The 25,603-nt window shown below is 43.9% G+C and overlaps 2 protein-coding genes across 9 annotated transcripts; both read right to left on the bottom strand.

Annotated features, from left to right (window-relative positions):
* Positions 1-2,074: 2,074 nt before the first annotated feature.
* On the bottom strand, positions 2,075-3,499 carry LOC310862582 (cytosolic non-specific dipeptidase-like; the record flags this gene model as incomplete). Its single annotated transcript, XM_083770556.1, has 1 exon — positions 2,075-3,499. One exon carries the CDS (start codon positions 3,497-3,499, stop codon positions 2,075-2,077), a length of 1,425 nt encoding a protein of 474 aa, XP_083626682.1.
* A 4,659-nt stretch (positions 3,500-8,158) lies between these two features.
* LOC310872374 (uncharacterized protein) lies at positions 8,159-24,508 on the bottom strand. Of its 8 annotated transcripts, none has more exons than XM_083784181.1 (13): positions 24,271-24,508; positions 20,336-20,404; positions 19,994-20,021; positions 17,545-18,577; positions 17,035-17,146; positions 16,097-16,186; positions 15,814-15,912; positions 13,997-14,099; positions 13,220-13,882; positions 12,823-12,924; positions 12,530-12,598; positions 10,585-10,671; positions 8,159-10,404 (listed from the first exon to the last, which is right to left on the bottom strand). In XM_083784181.1, exons 1-13 carry the CDS (start codon positions 24,316-24,318, stop codon positions 8,813-8,815), a joined length of 4,095 nt encoding a protein of 1,364 aa, XP_083640307.1. In that variant the 5' UTR covers positions 24,319-24,508; the 3' UTR covers positions 8,159-8,812. The 8 variants fall into 8 exon arrangements, with proteins under 8 accessions (XP_083640307.1, XP_083640310.1, XP_083640305.1 ...); XM_083784184.1 differs by having other exon boundaries at positions 13,220-13,540; XM_083784179.1 differs by having other exon boundaries at positions 13,220-14,099.
* Between the last annotated feature and the right edge of the window lie 1,095 nt (positions 24,509-25,603).

Below are 25,603 nucleotides of genomic sequence, written 5' to 3'. Positions count from 1 at the left end.
GCAGAATTAATAGATGGGCATCCAGTAACGCCAAGGGTTGTTTTTTTATTTTGAAGGCTCTCTGTATATTTAAAAATAAATAAATTAAAATTCTAAGATTACTGCCAATTTAACCCCTTATACTTGAACCCTGTCACTTCTATTTTTGTTGTTGTTGTTGTATGTTTTATGTTCAAAAATCACACCCGTGTGAAGTGAGGGGTGCTCTTATCATCATGGATCATCTCATACTGGCAAATCAGAATGCCTGTTGCCTGTGATTGGATGGCTGATTTGCTCGTTTACATATGACGTAAATCTTCCCTTCAATGGCGTTTAATGTTTTTATGTTTAATTTACGTCATATTTAGCGGAATTTTCTCCGTTCATTGTCAATGGTAAATCTTGATACGTGTGGGTACAAGATTTAGCAGACATTTTACCTGAATTCCCCTTTCATTGTCAATGGCAAACCTTGAGACGTGTGGGGAGCAGTTTACAGTGAAAATGGCCCAGGCACCTAGGCTGGTAATGCAGCCTGACAGCGTGTCGCAGGTTCGAGTCCCGATTCTGACGACCTTTGCTGCGTGTCTTCCCCCCCATCTCAACCCGTTTCCTGTCAACCTACGGTGATGTATCAATAAAGTAAAAAAAGCCCACAAAAATATTCTGAGCAAAGAAAAAACAAGTGAAAATATACTTTATGCTCCCAGCATGACATGTTTTTTTTAATGTTATTATGTTATGTTATATTTATTCTGTTGTGACTGGTGGTGTAAAGTAACAAAGTACATGTATACTAAGTACTGTATACACTTAAAGGGTTAGTGCAGATATTTGGAAAAAATATATACTTGCCATAGTGGTTGCAAAGATATTTATTACCAGAGTCCCGTGGTTTGTTTTTGGTGAATATTAAGTAGTTCCGATCATTTAATGGGGGGCACCAGGGGCCACGCAGTAGAAATAAATGAATCCGCAAAATAGCGTCATGTGTATTGTTGACCTATTTCTACCATAATAGGGAAACCTTTGTTCATTCTGTCACATTCATAGGAGGCCTTTGCTATGCCTTTGCTATGCCTTTGCTATGTTTCACCAGTTTCAATTGAAACGGGCCTCCACCCTCAGGGGGGCATCCAAGCTACGACTTCAACTGCTCACCACCTTTGACCCTCTCTCTCTCACTCACTCACTGCCTTGCTCTCTCCCACGATGTTAAAGTTACACCTATTTCCTGTTAATAACCTGTGTAAAATGTGCAGCATTGGGAGGTAAATGGGAGACACTTTACTGTGAAGGGACGACAGGATGAGGAGGAGTGTTGTTGCTGTGTAATTGTCGAGAGTAATGGCTGCGAGCGACAGTCAACAGTCAAAACTATGTGTCCAAACGCCTGTATCAAAAGATTTGGTTATGAAACGGGCCTCCAGATTCCTACGGCCGCCCCTGGTCACATGGAACTATGGTTTTGTGCTGCTGCTGGTGTAGTGATACTGCACACAAAGAATAGTTCCATGTGACAGAGGGGTCAAAGTTGAACCAAAGTTGCTATATGGTAGAAATAGGTCAACAATACAAATGATGCTAGTTTTGTGGATACTAATTTATTATTATTAATTAATAATAATATAATTAATTATTATTTATAAATGACCGGAAGTCCGGAACTGCTTAATATTCCCCAAAACCGGACCAGAAACCCCCACCACAGGACTCAATTAATGGCAAGAATTTTCTACAGCTTTAAGTAAAAAAACTGAACTAACCCTATTAAGTACAATTTTGAGTTATTGGTGCTTTACTTATGAGTATTTCCAATACTTCTACTCCACTACATCTCAGAAGCAGATATTCTACTTTTATTCACCTACAATTATGACAACTTTAGTTACTAGCAACTTTGTGTATTTTAATTATTATTGCAAAACATGCATAAACCACTTCAGCCCTATACATTTTGGCCATTTGAAAATAGACGATCTATAAGGTCACAATGTGTCGCAATGCAATGCATTGTGAGATTGTAGATCGGCTTTATTAAAGTACATTTCACTTAAGATTCCAGGACCTTTTTTCCCCAGCACTGCTCCATTCACTCCAACTGAGACACCTCATAGAGGTACGCGCCAAGCATCTTGGTACCTTGAATATAGTTGCTTCTGTTGATTTTCTCATTCTGAGAGTGAGCACCGTCGTCCGAGGACCCCAAGGGGAGCAGCATGACATTACATCCCGTGGCCTCCTGGAAGGTCAGTGTCACCGGAATGCTTCCGCCCTCGCGAGTCAGGTCGGGCTCCACGCCAAACACGGTCTTCATGGCCTTTCGGCCTGCCATGTAGTGGGGGTGGTTGAAGTCGGACACCCAGGCCTTAGCGCCGTGACCCATGTAAATATTCAGCTTGTTGGGACTCTCCGACTCGGCAAACTTCTTCTGCAGATGACCAATGACCTGCTTCTCCACGACTTTTGGGTCCATATCTGGGACGAGGCGAACTGAGAACTTCCCGGTGACCTTGCGGGGAATCACGGTCTTGGCCCCGCCGTCGGAGAAAGCCCCCTCGATTCCGTGGAGAGAGAGGGACGGATACCTCCAGCGGTGCATCAGGATCTGCTCCTTGGTGTTGTGCAGCAGCTTTTTAGCGCCGACATCCTTGCGGTAATCCTCCATGTCGAAGTCGATCTTGTCGTAGAGTTGCATCTCCGTGTCCGTAAGAGGGGCCACATCTTCGTACAGCCCCGGTACCAAGATCTTTCCCTTCTCGTTCACCAAGGAGCTCATGAGCACGATGAGGTCAGTCATGGCTTCGTGAACAGAGCCACCGAACACGCCAGAGTGGAGGTCCTTGTCACAGCACTCGATCTCGATGTAGAAGTAGCAAATGCCTCTCAGACCGTAGGTGATGCAGGGTTTGTTCTTGCCCAGCCAGTAGTTGTCTGAGATGCAGACATAGTCCACGTCCTTTAGGAAGGTGTCCTTAAGAGAGAAGACCAGTTCGTCCAGGCCCTCGGATCCAGACTCCTCCATCCCTTCGAAGATGAACTTGAGGTTGATGGGAAGCTCCTGTTGGATCTTCTGGTAAGCCTCGATACAGTTCAGAAAGGCCAGCACTGGACCCTTGTCATCCGTGGAACCTCTTCCGTAGAGCTTGCCATCCTTCTCTACCAGAGTAAAAGGCTCCGTGTCCCAGCCATCTTCCACATTAGCCGGCTGTACATCAAGGTGTCCGTAGATACACACAGTCTTTTTGCCCGGGTCTGAGCCCAGTTGCCCCAGGATGATAGGGGGCAGGGGAATCTCCTCTCCATCGGGAAGCTTCTGTTTGCCAATGTCCACCATCTCCACGGTACCCCCCAGCTTCTGGATGTCAGTGGCTGCCATCTCCATCATCTTCTTGATCTCCCCTCGTTTCTCGGGCCTTGCTGACACGCTCTGCACCGCCACCCATTGGGCGAGGCGCTGAACATATAGGTCCTGATGTTCGTCCACATATTTGAAAAGCGCCGATAGATCAGACATCTTTGCCAGTGACCTATGAAGAGTATTAAGATCATAAACTATTATAAGCTACTAGATGTGAGATGAAACATGATTGATTTATGTGGCCAGGGTGTGACCTCAGTCACTTACAGTATGACGTATCTATGATGCATCACTCCAAATATGGGGAAGCTTTCAACCCTCACACACACACACACACACACACACACACACACACACACACACATATATATATATATATACACATTTCGATTTCTTTATTTGAATCCACAAATTACAATTAATTTTACAAGGAAGCAAATATAACGGGGTTGACAGTTCATGTTCACTTAGGGATACACATGGCACCTCCTTCTCCACACAGACAAACTGCCTATAACAGACGAGACAGAACAGTATTTGGCAAGTTGTTTGGCTTTGCTTTTTGTCATGCCAGCTATTCTTAGGCCACTTATGGTCAGTTTATGCACATGGCCCAGGCTTCCGAATATCAGTATGGCAAATCTACAGCGATACCCCAAGTTGGTTATACTTCCAAGTAATGGTTGATACTTAGAATATTTATCTTGGAATGCCTGGTCCATGTACAAATCAAAGACACAGCCCACCTCCAGAATCAGGACCTCCTTGTGTCTGGTGTCAACAAAGACAACATCAGGTGTATTGGGGATGTTAGCAAAGACATCGCATGCACAGCTAAACCAATCTGGTAACACTCTTGAATGTTTATACATTGCTGCACTAGATGGCACATACTTTCGAACTGCATCAGACACTAGGTCAACAATCCGGTCGTGGCGAGCAATATATAAGTTTTTGTATGCACTACATCCATTTGTTATGTGTGCGATGGATTCTAGGTGTTGTTCAGAATCATGATGGTTTATACAGAGTGGAGTGTGGGTGTCGGGATACCAGATTGACAGATTGTACTTGGTTGGTAATACTTGTAGTCTTGCTTTGATGGTGAATTTTAAAACATCCTCCCCAATAGCAGCATTTTTGTACATCGAATGTGAAACAGAGTGATCAGCTGAATCAACACAGGCCAACTTTCCCTGCAGTCGTAGGCCACGCCAATGTTCTTTGGCTTCAGCCTGTTTCGTGCTAAGCAGAACCCTTCTTGCCGTTTCTTCCTGTAGTCTAGTGTCCGCACCCTGGTGGGTGAGGGTAGCCTTCACTACCACGCTGGAGTCTGTAATTAATCCATCAGAGATGGGCACATTTTCGTTGTTTTTTGCCCATTTTAGCTGGACTCCTGTTCGATGGCAAAGGTCGTTGAGATCTGGCCAATCAGACCAGACCCCGAAGCCCTTGGCTTGTGAGTCCAGTTTCCCAGAGTCTTTCCTCCTAAAGCCTAGGAAGTTATTCTGGTCTGCAGCAGCCAGGGGTACCTTCCTCCTGCGCAGGTCCAGTAGGAGTGATGCCCTGGCCATTTCTCTGACGGTGCCATCATCATTATTGAGCATGTGCAGTAGGTGGCTTAGCCGTGTTGCTGCATAAGTCCACTCTACATTTGGGACCCCCAGCCCCCCTTCGCCATATGAAAGGAAGAGTATGTCTCGTGTGGAGTGTGAGTTTAGGCCAACCCATTTTCTGGCCAGCTTGACAGTTCTATTTGTCATGTCTCTCAGTGCATGTTGTGGGATGTGTACATTGGCAAATAGGTGTTGTATCTTCGCCAGGGCCACTTCTCTCACAGCCTCGAGCTTCATGACTATAGGGAGGGGGGACAGATCGATCAGGTCGAGTCGACGGTGAAACTCTCTGGTGAGCTCCTCGACTTGCTCCCCCCACTCACCAGCGATGTTGAACTTATGGCCCAGGTATGGGTACGTCTCATTACGGGCGTACACCCTGATGGGTTGTCCCATAATTAGGAAGGAGGGAGGCTTGTCTTTCTTGGCCTTGTACCAGCGGTTGCCGCCATTGCGGCGTTCGTGGAGCACGGCACATTTTGTGTGTTTCACCTCCAGCCCGGACCAGTGGAGGAATTCATCAGTGCGTGCCAGCATGTTGGTGATGGCGTCCTCCTCTCTTGATGACACCTGCACGTCGTCAGCATATCCCTGGACGGGGTTTGGGGACCGGACGTGTGGCGGAGCGCACTGGTGGATCCATTTCATCCATTGATTAAGGGCTAGAATGAAATTTACAGCACTCCATGGACAGCCTGTTTTTATCCCCACCTTGAGGGAAATTGGGTCTGTGAGCTGCTGCCCACAGATGACCTGGAGAAACGAGTCTTGGTACACATTGGAAATAATATTCACAAAAGGCTGAGGTAGATGTATTTCCTCCAGTGCATTCAGCATCACCTTATGTGAGAGTGTGCCAAACGCATCTCTGAAATCCAGGAACACAGTATAAAATCTAGAGGATTCATGTTTGAAGTCATCTATTCCTGTTTTTAGGCAGAATACGTGTTCATGCATTCCTATTGATATAGGCTTTCTGATGTGGGGAGAGTGTTCCTGTGTCTACCAGCCAGGGTAGGATGCGGGCAAGCAGGCACTTCATAAAGACTTTGTATATGGTGGGGAGTAAGGAGATGTCACGCCAGGTGGACGGATCATCTGGATTATTGTCTTTTTTTGGTGTCCTGTAAATGAGGGCACCTTTCCAGGAATCAGGCACTCTCTCATTAATTAGGCAGGTATTAAAAATATCTGTAAGGTTTTGTGTTGACATAGGTCTAGTAGCTCTCAGAGTCTCATATGTTACTCCATCAGAGCCACTGGCTTTGTTGTTAGGAAGGGAAATCAGAACTTTATCTACCTCCTCTGCTGTGAACCTGCTGGTATCTGGGAGATAACCTGGTTCTATATTTTCAATGACGTCATGCCATGGGGGCGTGGTCAGGGGCATAGCGGTGGGTGCGTCTTGGTATTTAGCTTTATAATAATCATGTACAGTGTCTGTATTACTAACAGCGGGCGGTGGTTCAGGGAAACAGCTGTTGTTCATGATAATATCGATTGCTTTTGACTTACGATGTTGCCAAAGGTATGCCAGTTTGTTTCTGGAAACTTTTTTCCGCTGCCGTTGTGTTTGAGTCCCAGTGGCACGGAGCGCAGGTTGTATCCTTTCACGGATAAAACATAGTTGCGCCTCAATCCAGATTATGATCGCGTCGGCCGTAATATCCACTGGGTAGTCGTCACATAGGGGGAACTTCTTCAGAATTCTAGCGGCATATTTCAGGAGCGGGTATCCGTATGGGCGTCCATTTCGCTGCATTGTGGAGAATATTCCATTCTCGAAGAAAACGCCGACTAGGACAGAGATCAGCCTGCTCCATTTCTCAGCCCCGCCCGGGGTGGCGGCGAAGTTAGTTCTTTCTTGCAGCAGTTTGGTGTCCAGTGTCCCTCGGTACGCTCTTTCATGCTGCTGAAAAGTAGTCCATTCACGGTCCGATAGTGGTCGTACATACTGCTCGAAGTCAACGGTGGTATCACCGACAGGTGACAGGTGACAGGTGGGGTCGTAGACATTCGAGCGTTGTTTGTAGACGCGGCCACTGTTTAGCGCTTGTTTAAAGGCTGATTTTAGCGTGGCGATAAGGCACATCTGCACCAAAAGTGTCCAAAACATGTCAGAACCCTACTGCATTAGCGATGGCAGTTACAACGGGTGTGTGCGTGGTTATCTGTTTAAAACAGTAAGCTGGCTCATCTCACTGCTCTCTGCATGCAGCCGGCGCACACACACACACACACACACACACACACACACACACACACACACACACACACACACACACAGTGTATATCGTGTGTGCTACAATTCTAATAGTGTCTAATAATGCTACCTTTTTAATATTGTGACACAATTGTTATTGTATGCTAATTTTTCAATAATCTAAATACATTTTAAACGTTTCTGGCTGGAGGCTTAGGAGCAGCTTTAGGGGGACTTTGTTTAGGGCACCAAAAAACATGTCAGTTTAAAGATGAATCAATTGCTTTGCATAGACTTTATAACCAACGTGTTCTGTAAATATGAACATGGTAATTCTCAAAATATGATGGCACATTGGAAATGGGATCTCTTCACGTTTTCCTTGAAGGTCTCTGATGTTGGTGGCACCACAAATTCACAATCCCTGATTGGCCGAGGGTGTCACCGACATACGCAGCTGAAAACAGTACTTGCGCCGCTCTGCTCGCGCAAATAAAAACAGTACTTGCGCCTCTCTGCTCGTGCAAGTCGATCAACATACTGTACATAGCTGTTACCTATCCACTTTGTGCCAATTGTATAAGGCCTTCACAGAGCGCTTCCACTTTTCATGGCCAGCTGCTGCAGTCCTCTCTTCAGACCATATTATTTCCATCCTGCTTCTATATGTCTGCTGTTGATTTCCAACAGAAGACATAGAAGCTGTCATATGATACTGTATACCAAGAAACAAAACCACCTTTTCATGTCATGCAACCCCTAGAAGGCATTTGTGCACCACAGGGGGTGCACATACCAGTTTGGGAACCCCTGAACTAGAGAAAAGGTTTACAAAAACAAAATACCCCGCAGTAATTGCATGCATGACTGGGTCCTGTTGAATGTTTATAATTATGCAAATTTCACTGAACAAAAATATCTCAACTTCTTTTTGCAACAATTTTATATTTCATACACTAGGCCCATGGATTACATTTCAATAATAAAGGTTATAGAAAACAAAATGTCTGAGACCAAGACATTTATTTTTGTATTGAATACAGAGGTATACCGTATATGGTCGCATATTACCCCCTATAAAATAAATAGCTGAATGCTGTCAGCCGGTCAGCAGGTGGATTCATGAATGTATGTATATAGACAATATTTTAGGTAAATAAAAAGGTCTTATTCCACGCCCCTGCCAGCTGCTGGACTACACTGCCTGTGGGCGGAGTGTTCACACAGATTGATTGAATCCAATATTAACAGTTTGCATACAAAGGCACAGGAAAGGACAGTTCAATACAAGGTCTACCAGAGGATTTAACATTTTGACTGACATACAAATGTGAAGTATGAATACCAGAACGCTCGCCTCAAACCACCATGGATCACTAAGAAAGCTTGCCCCAACGGTCACTCTACAGGGTCGGTCCGGACACTCCAGAGGTTCGGTCCCGTCGCCCCTGCAAATCGTTCCAAGTATTTCTACACAGAGGGGAATTATAATGACCAAGAGTCACAGAACATGTTGTGCATTTTGAACACCAAGAAAGAAGCGTCTCTTACTTTAACACTGAGAACGTGCTTTTGAACAGACTTTTATGTTGCTGTTTCACTTCCATGTAATGTGAAGTGCAAGCTTTGCTCAGTTCACTTGAGACCATTTTATTCAGCATAGTTTTTCTTTGAGTGGTACAGTGTGTAACATTTCCCCTGGTGTAAGGGGACACAACAGCTTTTACACTGGTACCTCGTCTCACTCCGCAGCGACTTCTTACTGCAAACCCTGCATCGCTTAGCTGGATACAGCTTTTTGGGGGAGGGTGGGATCCGAACCAGTTCATGGGCTGCTATTTTTCTATCCAGCCTGCTCTGAGGGTCAAGGTGTGGTACCCTATTTTTGTGTGGAAGGTAATCTTTTTTCAGGCCCACCCATGACTTTATGATACTTAGCAAGAATGGGAGTTGACTTTTACAGCCGCCCTGTGGGTTTTTAGCTTTGTAAAGGATAAAAGCATTGTACACACTGATCTGAAACATGTAGGCTACAAATTTTTTTGTCCACTTGTGTGTTCTCCTGAGAAATGAGTAGTACAGAATGTTTTGGTCCAATCTATCAACTCCATGCATTGACTTGTTGTATTCTACAACGCAAGCAGGCTTCTGTTTTGGAACTTTATTCGTCTCGCCTCTCTGCCATGTCAGAACTTCTCTCATCTCGTTCTGATGGAATGTTGAAACCATTTTCACTATGCATCTGTCCTGCCAAGCCAAGACCATCACCCTTTTATTGTGACACATGATTGTTTTCCCATTTGTCAGGTCAGATTTCTTAACCTGTCGAATGGTTGCTGGTTCACCTCGATTTCTTCTTAGTGTGCCACAGACATGCGTTTTCAGATCAAGTAGATTCTTACACATTGCTACAGAATTGTAAAAGTTATCCATGAACAATCTATAGCCATAACCTGCTAGGCGATCAAGAAGGAAGACAATTGTGTCCCCGAGGGGAGAACCTTCTCCACAGTAGGGCTTCATGTTGAAACAATACCCTGTCTCAGAATCACACAGTATGTAGGATTTTATGCCATATCTGATAGGTTTTTGGGGATTGTACACTCTGAAGCTAAGGCGCCCACGCCACAGAAGCGTACCTTCATCAATGCAAATGTTTGTGTTTGGTTGAAACATTTCACGGAATTTGCAGAGTAAGTAATCTAAGACCGGGCGGATCTTGAACAGCCTGTCAGTACCATTGTCTAATGTGCTATCACTGAACTGAAGAAAGCTCCATATACTTTGAAACCTGTTGCGAGCCATGGTCCTGCTGAAGTAGGGGCTAGTTAGTGTTTCATCTGTAGACCAGTACTGGTCTATATGAGGCTTATGAATGATACCAGTGAGAAAATGGAGCCCTAGGAAGAGTTTTAGTTCTGTAACTGTGACAGGTTTCCATGCATGAATTCTAGAATTTGGCACTCTACCAAATGTGACAGTTTTAGCAAACCTCTTTGCATTGTTGTTAGTCTGAACAACCATATGCTGGAGCAGCTCATCAGTCAGGAATAGCTCAAGAAAGTCAATTGGTGTGTCTGAATCAAGAGCAGCAGCACCATTGATAAGTCCAGGCTTTGCAGTGAAAGGAATGTCCTCTGGCTGCCAGTTGGTTTTAGACCACTCAGGATCTTCAGCTGGAAGACTGCCACCGGGCTCGCCACCACTCCCACCCTCTGCAGCTGTGCTGTCCTGTGTTGGACCTGTAAATGATATATAATTACCATGAAATACTTTTTTATTTTATTTGTGTGGGTTTTTAGCTTTGTATTGAACAAATTGATCTCAAACAGATAGGATACAAATGCATTTGTCCACTTGTTTGACAAACATGTAGTACACAATGGTTTGTTCCATTTTATCAACTCCATTCATTGACTTACTTGCATGTGACCTGAGACGTCGGACCCCTTTCACGGACGGTAAACCTGTTGCGTCATTTCCTGTGTTGCCTGTATGCTGTTTGGCGGCTGTGTTGTTGTCAGCAGCACCAACGGGACAAACACCAAACATTATTGTATTGCGCTGCTGTGATTCAGACACACACTGTCAATGTTAACTATCCTACTCTGTGGCGATCTTATCGCTACTCGGGTTGGTTGTTTGGCGGAGCGACCGTCCCCTTCTGTCGGCTCAGCTGAGCGATTGTGATGGCTTTCCGCCACCACCACCCCTTCTCTCCCGGCAGGTTTCCCTCTCGCTCTAGCCCTCTCCTGCGCTGTATGCAATATGTATAGTTACAGCCCTGACGCCTTTGTTGCTTCGGACGTGTGTAACAAGTGCAGCGTGTTTGCAGTGCTGGAGGCGAGGCTCAGCGAGTTGGAAGCAATTCTAGCTAGCGGTGCAAACGTTAGCCTAGCCCCCGCTCACACACAGCCACGGGGAGCCCACCACTATTCGCGGTCATCGACCGCGGCTGGTCGGGGCTCCCACAAACTCAGTATATTTCAACAAAATAGAAGCCCCCCACACCTATAGTCCTCCTCAAATCGATCAACTTGTTGATAGTGTCACATGCTCATTTCAAATGACACTTGACTCTGTCGCTCCCCTGAAAAGGAAGGTAATAAAGCAACAAAGGCTAGCCCCATGGTACAACTCGGATACTAGGAATCTCAAGCGAACGTCTCGCAAACTTGAAAAAAAATGGCGCTCAACCAAACAGAAAGAATCATGTATAGTCTGGCAGAATAGCCTCAAAATATACAAAAAGGCCCTCGACACTGCCAGAGCCACCTATTATTCATCCCTAATAGAGGAAAACAAAGGTAACCCCAAGTTCCTTTTTGACACTCTGGCAAAACTGACAAAAAGCCATGATTCCACTGATCCACGTATCCCTACAACTCTCAATAGTAACGATTTCATGAGGTTCTTCAATGGCAAAATAGAAACTATCAGAGATCAAATTGATCTACAACTACTCTCGGCTCCCACTGGACTGCCCCCAAATCTGGTGGTCTCAGAGATGGCCGCACACCCAAATATATACTGTATATGGACAGTTTCTCCCCAATCAAGCTCTCTGATTTCACTTCAATGATATCTTCGTCAAAATCAACGACATGTCCCCTGGATCCAGTTCCGACTAGATTACTCAAAGAGGTCCTGCCCCCGGTTGGTACATCCCTACTCAATATGATCAATATGTCCCTGGTGTAGGGCTGACCTCGATTAGTCAAATAGTCGACTAATCGATCGGAACGGGTCTCAGTCGACTGACCACCTCTTAGTCGACTGAGCAAAAAAAGGCCCAAAAAATTGTATATAAAAATACAATATTTACAAAAATATACAAAAATATTGTATTATTCCACTAGGTCTGTGGGGGACATAAACACATTTGAACATTCTGACTGTTCAAATCTCCAATGTGCATCTGGAGTGTGTCTGCCTGTGTGGCAATGTGCCACTGCCTGTGACTTGAATCGCACAGTGTGCTGGCCTGATAGACTCCAGAATCTCAATCTCACCTGCTGTGCTCAATCTGGCTAATGACAAGCCTCTCAGTTGTTAAAAAAAAAGATTTGAACAGTCAGAATGTTCAAATGTCTTTATGTCCCCCACAGACCTAGTGGAATAATACAATATTTTTGTATATTTTTGTAAATATTGTATTATTTGTATATTGTATACAATTCTTTTTTTGCTTAGTCGACTATTAGTCGACTAACAGCTAATTTATTCATCTATCAGTCGACTATACAAATCCTTAGTCGGGGACAGCCCTACCCTGGTGACAGGCTACGTGCCACAATCCTTTAAGGTAGCTGTAATCAAACCTCTCCTCAAAAAGCCTACTCTTGAGAGTAAGAACTTTGTTCTTACCTCTATTTTCACTGCCAACAGATGGTAATCTAGACGCTGGCCGTGGCACCTCCAACTCTGTGTCTGTATCTGAAATTCACGGTAAAATATGGTAGTTTGGTAAATATGATGTACACAAAATCAAATCAATTCACAATTTAGTCATTTAGCAGAAGCTCTCATCCAGAGTGACTTACAATATGTAATACATCAAATGCATGCATCTACTGTCATAGTAAATACATAGGCAACACATGCATAGATACAGTATAAATACATTAATTTAATCTCAAACATGATAAAAATCTTCTCACCACTGGCGTCTTGGACTGAAGAACATCTGCTTATTGGGCCTGAGTCCCTCATCGGTGTCAATTCTTCCACGTCTGTGTCGGAGGAATCCGAAAGATCCATGGCTTGACGACATGAAATGAGTGTGCATACTGATTAGAAATTCACAATTCATCTCAAATATACTTGTATATTTTGCAGTAATAAAGCGTTGTGTGTGTTACAAAATCCCACGACAACTGTTTGGGAACCGCTGGTCTAGAATAATACATACTGTATATAATATATACATGTATGTAATACATCAAATGCAGAGTTACATAGTTACCATGCATCTGCTGTCATATTAAATACATAGGCTACATCACATCCATAGATACATTCATCTCAAACACAATGAAAATGTCTTCTACTACTTACTATTTAGGAATGGAGTACTTCTGCTCGGTGGCCTTGCCCCCCTCATCGGTTTCCATTCTTCTTCCGACTCCAGCTCTGTGTCGTAGTGTAAGCTGAAGTGGTGCCCGTGGCTTCTATCATCCTGCAACTGCCCTCGCTCGTCCCTGTCTCGCTTCCGTCTGCGAGCTTTCTGTGGTTGCCTACATTGGTTGTCAAAATGCCTGTCTTGCGGTTCTTCTTTGAAGTCATGCTGGCCTGGTACAGGTGTCCGTTGCCCTTGAGGTCTTTCTGTGACGCTTCTCTTATGCTGGCCTGGTGGAGTTGCCCGTTGGTCTTGAGGACCTTCTGTGATGTTTCCGTCATGCTGTCCTGGTGGAGGTGCCCGTTGGCCTTGAGGACCTTCTGAGACATTTCTGCCATGCTGGCCTGGTACAGGTGTCTGTTGACCTTGAGGACCTTCTGTGATGTTTCCGTCATGCTGGCCTTGTGGAGGTGCCCGTTGGCCTTGAGGACCTTTTGAGACGTTTCCACCAAGCTGGCCTGGTGGAGGTGTCCGTTGGTCTTGAGGACCTTCTGTGACGTTTCCATAATGCTGGCCTGGTGGAGGTGTCCGTTGGTCTGGAGGGCCTTCTGTGACGTTTCCATAATGCTGGCCTGGTGGAGGTGTCCGTTGGTCTTGAGGACCTTCTGTGACGTTTCCATAATGCTGGCCTGGTACAGGTGTCCTTTGGCCTTGAGGACCTTCTGAGACGGTTCTGCCATGCTGGCCTGGTACAGGTGTCCTTTGGCCTTGAGGACCTTCTGTGATGTTTCCGTCATGCTGGCCTTGTGGAGTTGTCCATTGGTCGTTGCTCATATGGTGGTAATCAGCCGACATGCCTACTGGGCCTGGGCTTTTTAGCTATGAGAATGGAGGACGACACATGATTATTAATTTATTCCCCCCTCTTTTAACCCATTTAGGATGGGAACCCCTTTTGGGGTAGTTGTTGCTATGTACAGTATATCTCTGCTGTCGGGGAGAAACCACCTAACTCCAAAATGTTTATCTTTCAGGAAATGAAAAATATACATTTAGCAGGAAATTAAGAAAAAAAAAATATTTTGATGGCTTCAGCCTATACCAGGGGTACTCAACTGGCGGACCGCGGTCCGCCACCGGACCGCGGACCACCTCTTTGCGGACCACCCAAAAAAAAAAAAAAGTCCCCCAAGGGCCCCCAAAATTCTGGCGCGCGCTGTGCGCTCGCACGCAGTGCGCTCGCGCGCAGTGCGCTCGCGCGCAGTGTGGCCTGCCAGGGCGTATAACTCCCGGCCTGATTTGGAGTTCCACTCCGGGCCTGCACTCTGCACCCCATTATTGGTTGGGTGGAAGGCGATCTGATTTGTATAAGCTTGGCTTGACCATACTAAACAGGCATAGAGCCCCGCTCTCCGATGGACGCCGCGCATGGGACCGGACCTCGGTCTTATAAAAAAAAAAAATTGTGGACCTTCATCATTTCTAGTTGAGGACCCCTGGCCTATACTGATGTCTTGGAGACAACTTGTGAAATTGAATTTAATGTAGGCTAATTGTATGAGCCTGCACTGATTGAATATCGATTCGAGAGAGGCCTACCCTTGGTTTCTTTTGACTATAAGCCTAATAATGCATTTCATTTCTTTTTATTTAGCTGTTCAATTTAAATAGGCCTACGTATTTGTTGCAGCCTATAATGGCCTGATGGCCTCAATATGCCTCATTACATTTGGCATATTGATTGTGCGAATTATATTCGTTAAAGGGATTGTGACATTCATTTTCATTTCTTTTTCTTTTTCTTTTTTCTTTTAGGTTTTATGACCTCAATTACACCCAAAAAACCTGAACTTTGAACATTCAGTGGATTTTCTGTGGTCTGAAGTTTTCTTTGGGGTTTTTTGGGCCTTTTGAGCTACAATGAAAACAGGCAACACAGTGAAACAGTGACATCTGCTGGCAAATCCCATTGACATATATGGGATTTGCAGTAAGTGATGTCACTTACTGCCGGCAAATCAGAGCACCTGTTTGAGCCAGAAAACCCCAGATCACAGAAAATCTACTGAATGTTAAAAGTTCATGTTTTTTGGGTGCAATTGAGATTAGAAAACCTAAAAAAAACAAGAACAATTCAAAAACCTTTTTTTTAATGTCACAATCCCTTTAATAAAAGAGCTGTAAAGGGGATATTGTCTATTGTGTATATCATTCTTGTTTTTAACCAAATATGGGCTGTGATATTAAAGGCGGTGCAATGACGGTATGCAGTATACAATGTAAGTTATGTAACCAACTTGCGCAAGCATTCGAAAATGTTAATTGTCGCGTAACGGAAAAGATTTCTTCTCAGAAATTAATGGGGGCCAAATACATATCATTTTTAGGGTCCTTGACACGAAAACGTTTGAACCACTGATTTATAGCAACAGAAGTTTAGTTAGAATTTAGAAGACATGTGTAGAATCAGTCCTGAGTCTTAATAAGTTATGGAAATACACATCAATTAACATATATTTCAAAGGACCTATAACATTGTCCTTTGAAATAGGCATTTTGCATGCAGTGTGCATGGTGAAACCGTGAAACACACCTTTTTCAATCTTTTCTTGGCTTGGAATTCTTTAAGAAGGTTGCTAAGTGTGTTCTTCAGGAAGTCGGCATCCTCCGCGTCCTCAATCTCAATGTCGTTCTAGTAGAGGACAGAAAACAGTGAAAAGATATACGGTAGTGGAATGACTTCCAAGTTGGTATTCCATTTATTTTTATTTTCACAGATCGGTGAAGCAATAGTATCCACCGGCTGTTTTCGCCAATCTAGGCCAGAAATCACACTGGCTGGAGCAGGCTATGCACCAACTGATTCAGGAGCTTACCATTAAATCAAAGACATTGCCAGACTTTGGAGTTTTCTCTGAGAAAGAGCCATGGTTCTCTCTTGGGTAACTTTCAGTGTTGTACTGGCCCTAAAAAAGAACAGGATATCATTACAGTGATATGCCACATCAATTAAGTCATTATACGGATTAGATAAAGCTGTCAAACCATTAATAAAATGCTGGCCAGATTTCTCAACTGAAAGCAGCATTTTACGATACCTGTTGGCCAGCTCTGTTGGCCACACCAGCTCAGTAGCCTTGTGGTTAGAGTGTCTGCCCAGAGACTGGAAGTTTGGGGTTTGATCCCCGGCCGGGTCATATCAAAGCAGAGCTGCCAACCCTCACACAATTGGGTGTGAGAGTCACGCAATTGACCCTCTTCACATGCACTCATGCCACATATTGTGTTTCTCACGGCGTCAAATCACCCCAATTGGAGAATTGCGTCAACTCATAGATCACTGACAAATTCATTTCAGCCGGTATATGCCCCCCCCCCCCCCCCCCCGTTAAATGTGGCGATAACATGTGTTCGTCTGCCCTCTTCTGAATGCTGCAGTGCGCACGTCATTGCTCCATTGTTAATTTAGGTGATATATCCCCAAAGTAAGATTGTGTCGCCAACAGGAGGATCAACAGCATAGATTTTAAGATTAATTAATGTTCAAATGTAAAAAGAAAAAAAAAAGGAAAAATATCACTGCTGGCGGCGGCCGAACGCATCATGACACTAAAGTCTCACTCTTGTATTTTCCTGAAAGTTGGCAGCCCTGTATCAAAGATTGCTTGGCACTCAGCAGGTTGGATTGGAGTAAATCCCTGCGACACACTCGCGTCATGTCCAGGGGGTGTACTTGTAAATCAAGCTGCCTCACGCAGCGCTACAGAAATGTTTCCTGCCCCATGGGCCTCATGGCTCAGCAAGGCTTACTTACCTGTTCGTCTATGTGTCTCTGAGGTCCATGGATGTCTTGTGTCATTGGTCCTAGAACTGATCGAGGAGGACCATACATCTCTTGATCTGGAGATGTGTGTTCATCCAATGGCCTTTAAGAAGGAATAAAGGAAAAAGGAAATAAAAACAAATGACAAATAAGAAATAACGTTCGATCAGGGTCTGAAGATGATGCGTTTCATAAAACTATATTGTCTCAGTCAGGTGGGAACTGTTACTTTTCAGGATTCAAATTCAAAAACAGCAAAAGTAGCAGATCTACAAGCTCAAATCAAAACGTGTGTCTACGCACCACGTTTCAAGTTTGCAGGTCTGCTACATTTAATGGTTTTGTGAAGGGCGTTGATTTATGAATAAACAGTTACAATATGGAGACTGAGGTTTCTACCGCAACGATTATACACATTTTCCTGTGTAAGATAGAAGTCAACCTGGTGTACAGAAGACCCTGATGTCATAACAAAAAACAACTAAGTCAATAAAGACTTACATCCCCTTGGCTTTCTCCATCTCCTCTTCAGTGGCATTTGGCAAACGGCATCTGAGCGGCTCTGGGATGTCTGACATCGCTCTGGCATCTTCGGGGAGTCTGTTGTTGGGCATAGGAGGAGCTCTCCTGTTGAAGTTAGGGTCACCTGCTGGCCCCTCTTGCCATTGTCCTATTTCCATAGGCTCAGCAAGCCTTGGCCTCTTGGCATCTTGGCCACTCACATCCCGCCTACCTGCTCCGTTAGCATTGCCAGGTCTAGCGCCAGGGTAGAGTGGCCGATAGGGATCTTCTTCAGAGTAAGACCCGTCTTGACCCTCACCTCCAGGGTAGGATCTTTGGTGGGGATCTGGTCTGGGGTTCGAGTAGGGGTCGTCAGGAGACCATCTTTGCCTGAGGTGATTGCCAATGTCAAAGGGAACCCTTTCATGGGTAAAACCAATGGAAGTCCTGCCTTGAACACCTCCACCTGGCGCAGCTAGCCCAGAACCTTCTGGCTGGTAAGCTCGCCTGTGAGGGTCATCTTCTGCATATGTTGACCCATGATGGTTGTGTGCTGGATAGGCCCTTTTACGAGACTCCACAGCTTCAGCAGAAGGACCATGGCCATGCTCGGCATCCATACGCTTCCTGAGGGGGTCGCTTCCTGCTGAGGGCTTCCTGTAAAGAGGAGCCTCCTTGTGGTACGTTGGTCCGTAAATCATCTCCTCCCTAGCATCACGGCTGGTACCACCAGACTCTGGGAAGTTTCTTCTAGACATGTCTTCAGAGTCCACTCGATATTCCCTATGATAATCATCACGTCTGTGCAGATGTCCCTCGGCTGGATAGGCACCTCTCTCTGCATCTGCCGACATGTAACGGTCATTTGTATGATAGGGTGGCATGTTTGGGCCATCTAGATGATGCCCCGAGTGGTGGGCGTACTCCCCTGTATAATCTGTAAATTGTTGTGACTGAGATGGCATGCCGGAATCCTGAGATGACACACCAGTTGAATAATTCTGGTCTAGATTGTTCTTCTGCTGTGGTAGTACTGTGAAAAAAAAAAAAGTTTTAGTTACTTAGTTAATTATGTACACCGAACTGCCAAATATGGAGTTTATAGCTGAAGTTCAGTTGCAGGACCACACCTCTAATCCAGCTATACCTCCACCTCCTATCTAGCCACCTAAAAAAGGCCATAAAGGCCCATCTAAACACAGTTCTCCCTCAGTTCTGACTTTCATTACCCCTCCCCCCACCCTAATTCTCATCCTACTTCTGAAAATAGCAGATCTACAAGCTCACAATGTGTCGCAGTGCGACACACGTGAGCTTGTAGATCTATTTTCAGCAAGTGTAAAAACTGTCATTACGACGGCATCAAGGCCCGCCAGGCCGCCAAAATACATTTTAGTCAACTAAATCAACTGTAGATTTAGTCGACTAAAATCGTATTATATTTAGTCGACTAAAACTAGACTAACACTACAACATTCCAGGCGACTAAAATGTGACTAAAACTAAGTGAAAACTATTCAAAAGACTATGACTAAAACTAAAATCAAAATGTGCTGCCAAAGAAAAACACTGCTGTTCCTAAAGGATGTTTTCATATTTTCAGTCCAGCTTTTCCTCATGGAAAAGTGGGAATATTTTACTTAACACACGTTTCATGCCAGAACATTCAAATGGATATGAATTAATGAAACTTTATTGACAGCCGTAGCCAGTAGATGACAAACAACAATTAAAAACATACAAAACAGTTAGAAAAAAATTGGTTCATAAAACTCTAAAACTCTCTCGTAAAAAAAAGAAGAAAATCTATAAGAGGCACTCGTACCAATGTTTCCACGTCAAGGAGCGGTATCTAACAGTGCTAAACCTGGGATTAGTCAACATCTTAATTACGTTGTTAAGTGACCCATCAAGTCTGCTTTTAAAGCTGAACATGAGGTTTCTCAAGAGAGCCTGGAAGGTGGTTGACCAGAGTCGCAGAAGAGCTGACTAGCACTGCCACCCCTAGGCTTCTTCAGGAGAATCCTGAGAGCATCGTTATAAGCCACCTTTAGCTTGCGCAGACTCTCTTTTTTATAGTTCACCCATATGAAACTATACTAGCACAATATTTGACTCCAAGGTGACAGGACAGATCTATATGGCTGTGTATTTAATCTGCTAACCGTGTGTAGACAGGACAGATCTATGGCTGTGTATTTGGAATACATGAAATATGTAGATCATAGACATTCTATGGCTATTACCAATATTGGAAAGGTGATTATTAGGAAAGCCAGACAATAACGCCAGATAATACTGTTGGCTGCTAGGAACATCACAGAAAAAGTGAAACCAAGAGTCACTTGTCCAATGGGCAAGTAAAATCTAAGCCTTAATGTCAAGTCAACCCTCTGGTGTTGTGATTGTGGACTTCGTTAAGCTTTGTTAAGATAGGAGCTATACTTACCTTGAAAAACCAATTGATCCTTTAGTTTCTGCCAGGAATAAAAGGAGAGCATGAAAGTCAAGTCAGTCGCCACTGAACAGCATTATTTGGTAAACTGTTCACTGGTCAAAATGGACACTTTCACCACTGCTACAAACAGAGGCATGGTTATATCATGGTAACACACATTCCATACAGATAACAGTTAACCAAGACCACAACTCATTTGAGTTGTAGAGGCGAAAGAAAGTTAATCTATATGCATTTATTTTACCAGCATTCATAAGCTACTGCATTTCACATCTGATCTTAGATATGAGCAGTGTCTTCTTTTGTTCTATTACATAGACAAATGCTCTGTACCTTCAAGTGTCCATGAGTGGTCAGGTGTATTTGGTACAATGAATAACCTCTTATGGTTTCATTGCAGACCTGGAGAGGGAAAATAAATATATATCAGATTTGGTTCTGTCCCATGTGTATATGGTACAACGCGATGTGAGATTGTAGATCTGCTATCTGCTATTTAACCGTAAACTGATTTTGAAATGCTATTTTTAATATAAAGAATCTGGGGAGAGGGACCATTTACAATTTAGGCATTTAGCAGACTCTTACAGTAAGAGTTTTAACAGCGGGAGAACAACGGCGAGCGACACTTGAATTTCATTGTCTATCGCCTAATCGCCCACTATTGCCGGACGACGTCGCTAAATTATTTTCATCTTTTCTTCTTTTTCCGACGTTCCTCCGCCCACTTTTCGACCATCGCCTGTTCGCCTGCTATCGCCAGTAGTCGTCGGGTCCCATTGACAAATAATGCACTTCCGTAAGATTTGTCTGGCTGTCGCCCGCTGTTAAAACGTAGGCTACTGTAAGCAAGAACAAAACATGGTAATACATCAAATGCATAAAAATAGTCTTCAAGAATCATACGTAAGCTAAGAACCTAACAGTGGAATATCTACATAATGAAACTATACACACTATAAGAGTGTTATGTCTACAAAATAAAATCTAATTTACATAAGATGAGCCTTTGCAATACGCTTGTAAGGTCGTCGAGGCTAGGGCAAGTGCTACGGACTAAGATGAAGTCTGAAGAGGTGGGTTTTTAGATTACGGCAGAAGATTGAGAGTGAGTGCATACAGTTCTGATTACAATAGGAAGTGCATTCCATAGGGACCCCCTGGAACCCCCACCCAAGGACCCCTGGAGGTCCCAGGACCCCACTTTGAGAACCACTGGGCTATTACAACTATGGAAATTATAGCAAACCATGATTCTTGCAAAAGTGTCCAGCAATTATGAAATATTATAAATTGGCCTACTTGACCTTATAATAAATCATTTAAAAGAAAGGTTTATAGCGGGTTATGATAATTGTTAATAACGCATTATGATTCTTTTTTAGTTCTTCTTACTATCATTATTCAGTGTTATATTCAGAATATGGTGCATTAAGTATAATGCATCGTAGACATGTACCAAGTGTTAACAGTCTTTTCAGATGGGTGTCTGTGGAGTGTGGATAGGCTATATCAATTGTGGGGTCCTTGACATGAAAACTTTTGAGAACCTATGGATTAAAGTAAAATATTGCGATCACAGGTCGCATTTACTATGGAGTCGTGCATTTCCCGTCAGTGTGTTGGTTGGTTGGTCACCCCAGGCAAGCCCCCATATGGTGCCCAGGTCTCGTGACATCATGTGACATAATCAGGGATGGAGATGTGGAGACCCTGATGTCATAGTAAATACGACCTCAAGAGAATGTCCCTGCATGCTACCACCCTTAGATCTCCATATACTGTAAGGAGCTGACCTGTTCTGACATTCCATATGTTGATCTGACCTCATCAAACCCTGTACACTCAAGACATGCTTATAAGGTCAGTACAGAATTCATGTTGATCTGCCCCCCCGTGCCAAAGGGCCAGCACTCGCCCAGCAGTCTGCCGTCAACGAGGCGGGTGCGTGCATGCGACCTCGCCCTAACCGCCCTCAGGCGTCTTACTGGTATTAAAACAACCAGGGTTTGGGTTGACCAAAGTGCTGCACAGATTCTCTCTAGGTCGTCCTCAGACGAGCCATCCATCGTCGTTTCCAGTCATCCCGGTTCTCCATACATCCGGCCAGTTTGTTGGTACTTTGCACTCCTGCATCGCTCTTGAGTACATCCACGTATGTTAGCGTGGGGCGTCCTCGTGATCGATGCCCGTGTGTTGGTTCCCAGAGCACCAGTTTGCTGGCTGGCAGTCTTGATGCCTTTGGCAGTGTCCTGCTAGTCTCATTCTCCTGCACTATGCACAAAAGAACTATAAAAGAACACTATGAACTATGCACAAAAGACAAAACATAGGCTATATACAATAGAAAATACAACACCAGGGCCTACATTGATCTTTACTCAAAGGTATAGAACTTTTAAAGAACTTGTGTGCTGTATATTGAAACCCTCTCCAAAGAGCACCTGTCAGTTTTCTATACATAAAGGACCCACGAAGCGCTTCTTCTTTTCTTTTTTCTGAAAAATACAACCGTTTGAAAACATTTAGGCCTACACAACACTTTATTTATTTATGTATTTAGATGTATATGAGTGGAACAATGAAGGAGAGCATGATGGAGGTTTTAGATTAATAAATTAAATCCGGGCACTAAATCAGTCAGTCTCAGTGTTGCCATGACTGCTTATTATAAGCGACTTTGGGCTTCTTTTTCTGCCTGAAGAAGGTCAGTAGACCGAAAGCTTCCCAAATAAATTGATTGTGCGCAGATCTGAGTGTGCGGAGCTTCCCTTTATTTTTTCTCATGTTCCCTTTGTGGCTCCAGCGCCTCTCTTCACTTTTTGGCTAGTGTTTTCTTCACTTTCAGCAACTGTAGCCTTTGCTAGCTACTGTGCTAAAGCAACAAAAATAACATCCATGCGCAAACCAAAACAAACCAGGGTTGCCACATATCGTGTAGAGATGAGTCGGTCATGAACGAACGAATCAAAATAACTAGTTATTTTTGGTGAACGAAACCGATCCGCTCACTTCCGTGAACGATCCGTTCAAAATGCAAATGACGGGGAATCGCCCGGCTGCTCTTCTCATTCAGTGCGAGGCTGTGGGTTGCTGTTTTTTGGGACTAGTTTCTAAAGTGTATGCTTATTTTGGGTTTGTTTCCTAATGTCGTTTAAACCAGTGATTAGCAAACATTTTCATGTCAAGGATCCACAGATTAGCCTATTAACTATTTGTCCAAGGAGTCAGGACCCTGTGTTGTGAGAGTTGTGATTGATTGATTGATTGAAGTATTTATTAACAGATTGGAAAATTACAGTACATTTCAAGCACAACTCAATACGTGTGGTGATATGACGCCGCCTAGTAGGCAGTTGTTGTTGTGGAAGGAAGCTGAATAAATATTCTGAGCAGCTGAAGTATACAAAAATATACAATGCTGTTAAAAGACTTGCAGTATTTATTTATTTTTTATATAAGAGAGACTGAAACAAAAACAAATTGGATGAAGCATCTACTGATTCTACTAGGGAGGATGTGCGGTGAGAGTTGTGTGGTGGTGATATGACGCTGCCTAGTGGGGGCAGTTGTTGTTGTGGAAGCTGAATAAATATGCTGCGCAGCTGAAGATGTCCCGTCTCTGTCTGACGCTCATTTAATGTTTAATAACTTTATATTGCTACTACTATGACAGAGACAGACCCTACATCTAAAAAATATTTTGTGCTAGTGACCCCCATACAGAGTTGTGTTAGTAATTTTCAAAATATATTCAATTTTTTTTAATTTTTTTTTGAAAATAGCAGATCTCAGAACTTTTTTTTTGCTTGTAGATCTGCTATTTTCAAAAGTCGCTTCTTTGACTTTGGGGCTTGTTTTCATAGAGCTGGATGCTTGTTTCTCTCACTCTCACACAATCTGGCAACACTGGTCAGTCTGCAGTTGCACCAGAGCCTGCAAGCTCCTTTACTCCAGATCAGTGGTGGGGCATTATGCATTTGGTTTTTAAAAGGCCAGGGAGAGTACATACTGTACGTCTTCGCCTGATCAAACAGCAAACTATAATTATGAATTGTAATTAGTATTACAGTCTGTCATAATTAATTACATCATCTAAATCGGTATATTGTTAGTCAACGCTCGTCGCTCCCGAGTGTGTGTGGGTTTGATGTTGTTGTTGACGTCGACGTGCCCACATTTCCGTTAATGGATGTTATTTGAAAGCTGCATAGATTTAGATATATTGTCGTTTTGCAATAGTAGGCTACTGCAGTTGGTTTGCTCACCTCGCATTCGAAGTAATGGAAGTCGACTTCATACGGTCTTCCCTCCATCGTTGCTCACCGTTTGTGCATGTGCTAGAATAATATTTATCTCAAGACCCGATTGCAGCTTTAGGGAGCCTCTTGGCGTTGCCTGTTACCTGCCGAGCTGGAGACCGGGGTTCGATTCCAGCTCGGTGCGCGAAACGTTACAAATTACAATAACATATAGTGATAATTTATACTTTATAACATAGTTATAAATAGCCTACATGGTCACAACGACTCGTTGAGCCCGCATAGCTACTACCGCCAGAGAAATGAGAATGTTTATTTGTCACGCCTCCAAGGGGGGGGGGGGGGTCTGGGGTAAGGGTTCCCCCCATAGTGAATTGAAAATGGGGGAGCCCAATGGAAACAAGCCTTGTAAAGTGCTTTCTCGTTTTTTTGTAATTATTTTAGCAGACCTGTAATGCACTTGCATGTGCTTTCTTTTGCTTACAAACTCCAACTGTTGATAAAGTTTAATTGATTGATTGATTGATTGATTGATTGAAATATTTATTAACAGTTTGTAGAATTTACAGTACATTTTAAGCACAAACTCAATACAAAGACTGTCAACTGTGAGTGGAAGACCCAATTAAGCATTACACTTGTTTACAACAGGGTCCACATTGTTCAATTCATCAAAACATTTAAAGACATACAACCATTTAGAGACATACAAATAGACATTTCTATGTAGCTAAAGAACAGAACAGGAATTCATCATATGGAAGCAAAAAAGGGAAAATATACAAGCACTGGGAAAATATACAATATACAGTGAGGGAAATGGGGTGGGGGGGTGGGGGGGATTCAGATTTTACAGAGGCCAGTTTCGAATTGCAGCCATCCGTAGGTGCCCTTTGAGAGCGGTTTTGAAGGAGTCAAGGGATTCACATGTCTTAATGACTGTTGGTAGGGCGTTCCACATTTTGGTGGCATAGGAGCGAAAATAATTTAGTCCCTTGTTTGTGCCGAATCTGGGTTGTACATGGTTTGTTGCACTCCCTCTGGTGTTGTGGGTGTGGACTTCGTTTACATTAAGGAAGTATTTAGACAGGTACATGGGTATCTTGGTGGTGTATCGAATCTTGTGGACCAGACCCATTGCAAGATGCTGTACTCTGTCGACGACCCTAAGCCATCCCAGCCTGTCAAAGTGGGCAGGGGTGAGGTGGGTTCGGGGGGTGAGGCCAAGTAGGAGCCTGACCAGTTTGTTTTGGGAGGTCTGGAGCCTTGTTTTAAGGGCCTTTGAGGTGCTGTGGTACCAAGAGGTGGATGCATAGTCAAAGAAACCTTGTACGAGGGC

The sequence above is a fragment of the Protomyctophum parallelum genome (assembly GCF_964188405.1).
Source record: "Protomyctophum parallelum genome assembly, chromosome: 1".
Taxonomy (NCBI): Eukaryota; Metazoa; Chordata; class Actinopteri; order Myctophiformes; family Myctophidae; genus Protomyctophum; species Protomyctophum parallelum.
The sequence above is the reverse complement of the archived record's forward strand: the minus strand, read 5'-3'. Positions and strand labels throughout refer to the sequence as shown.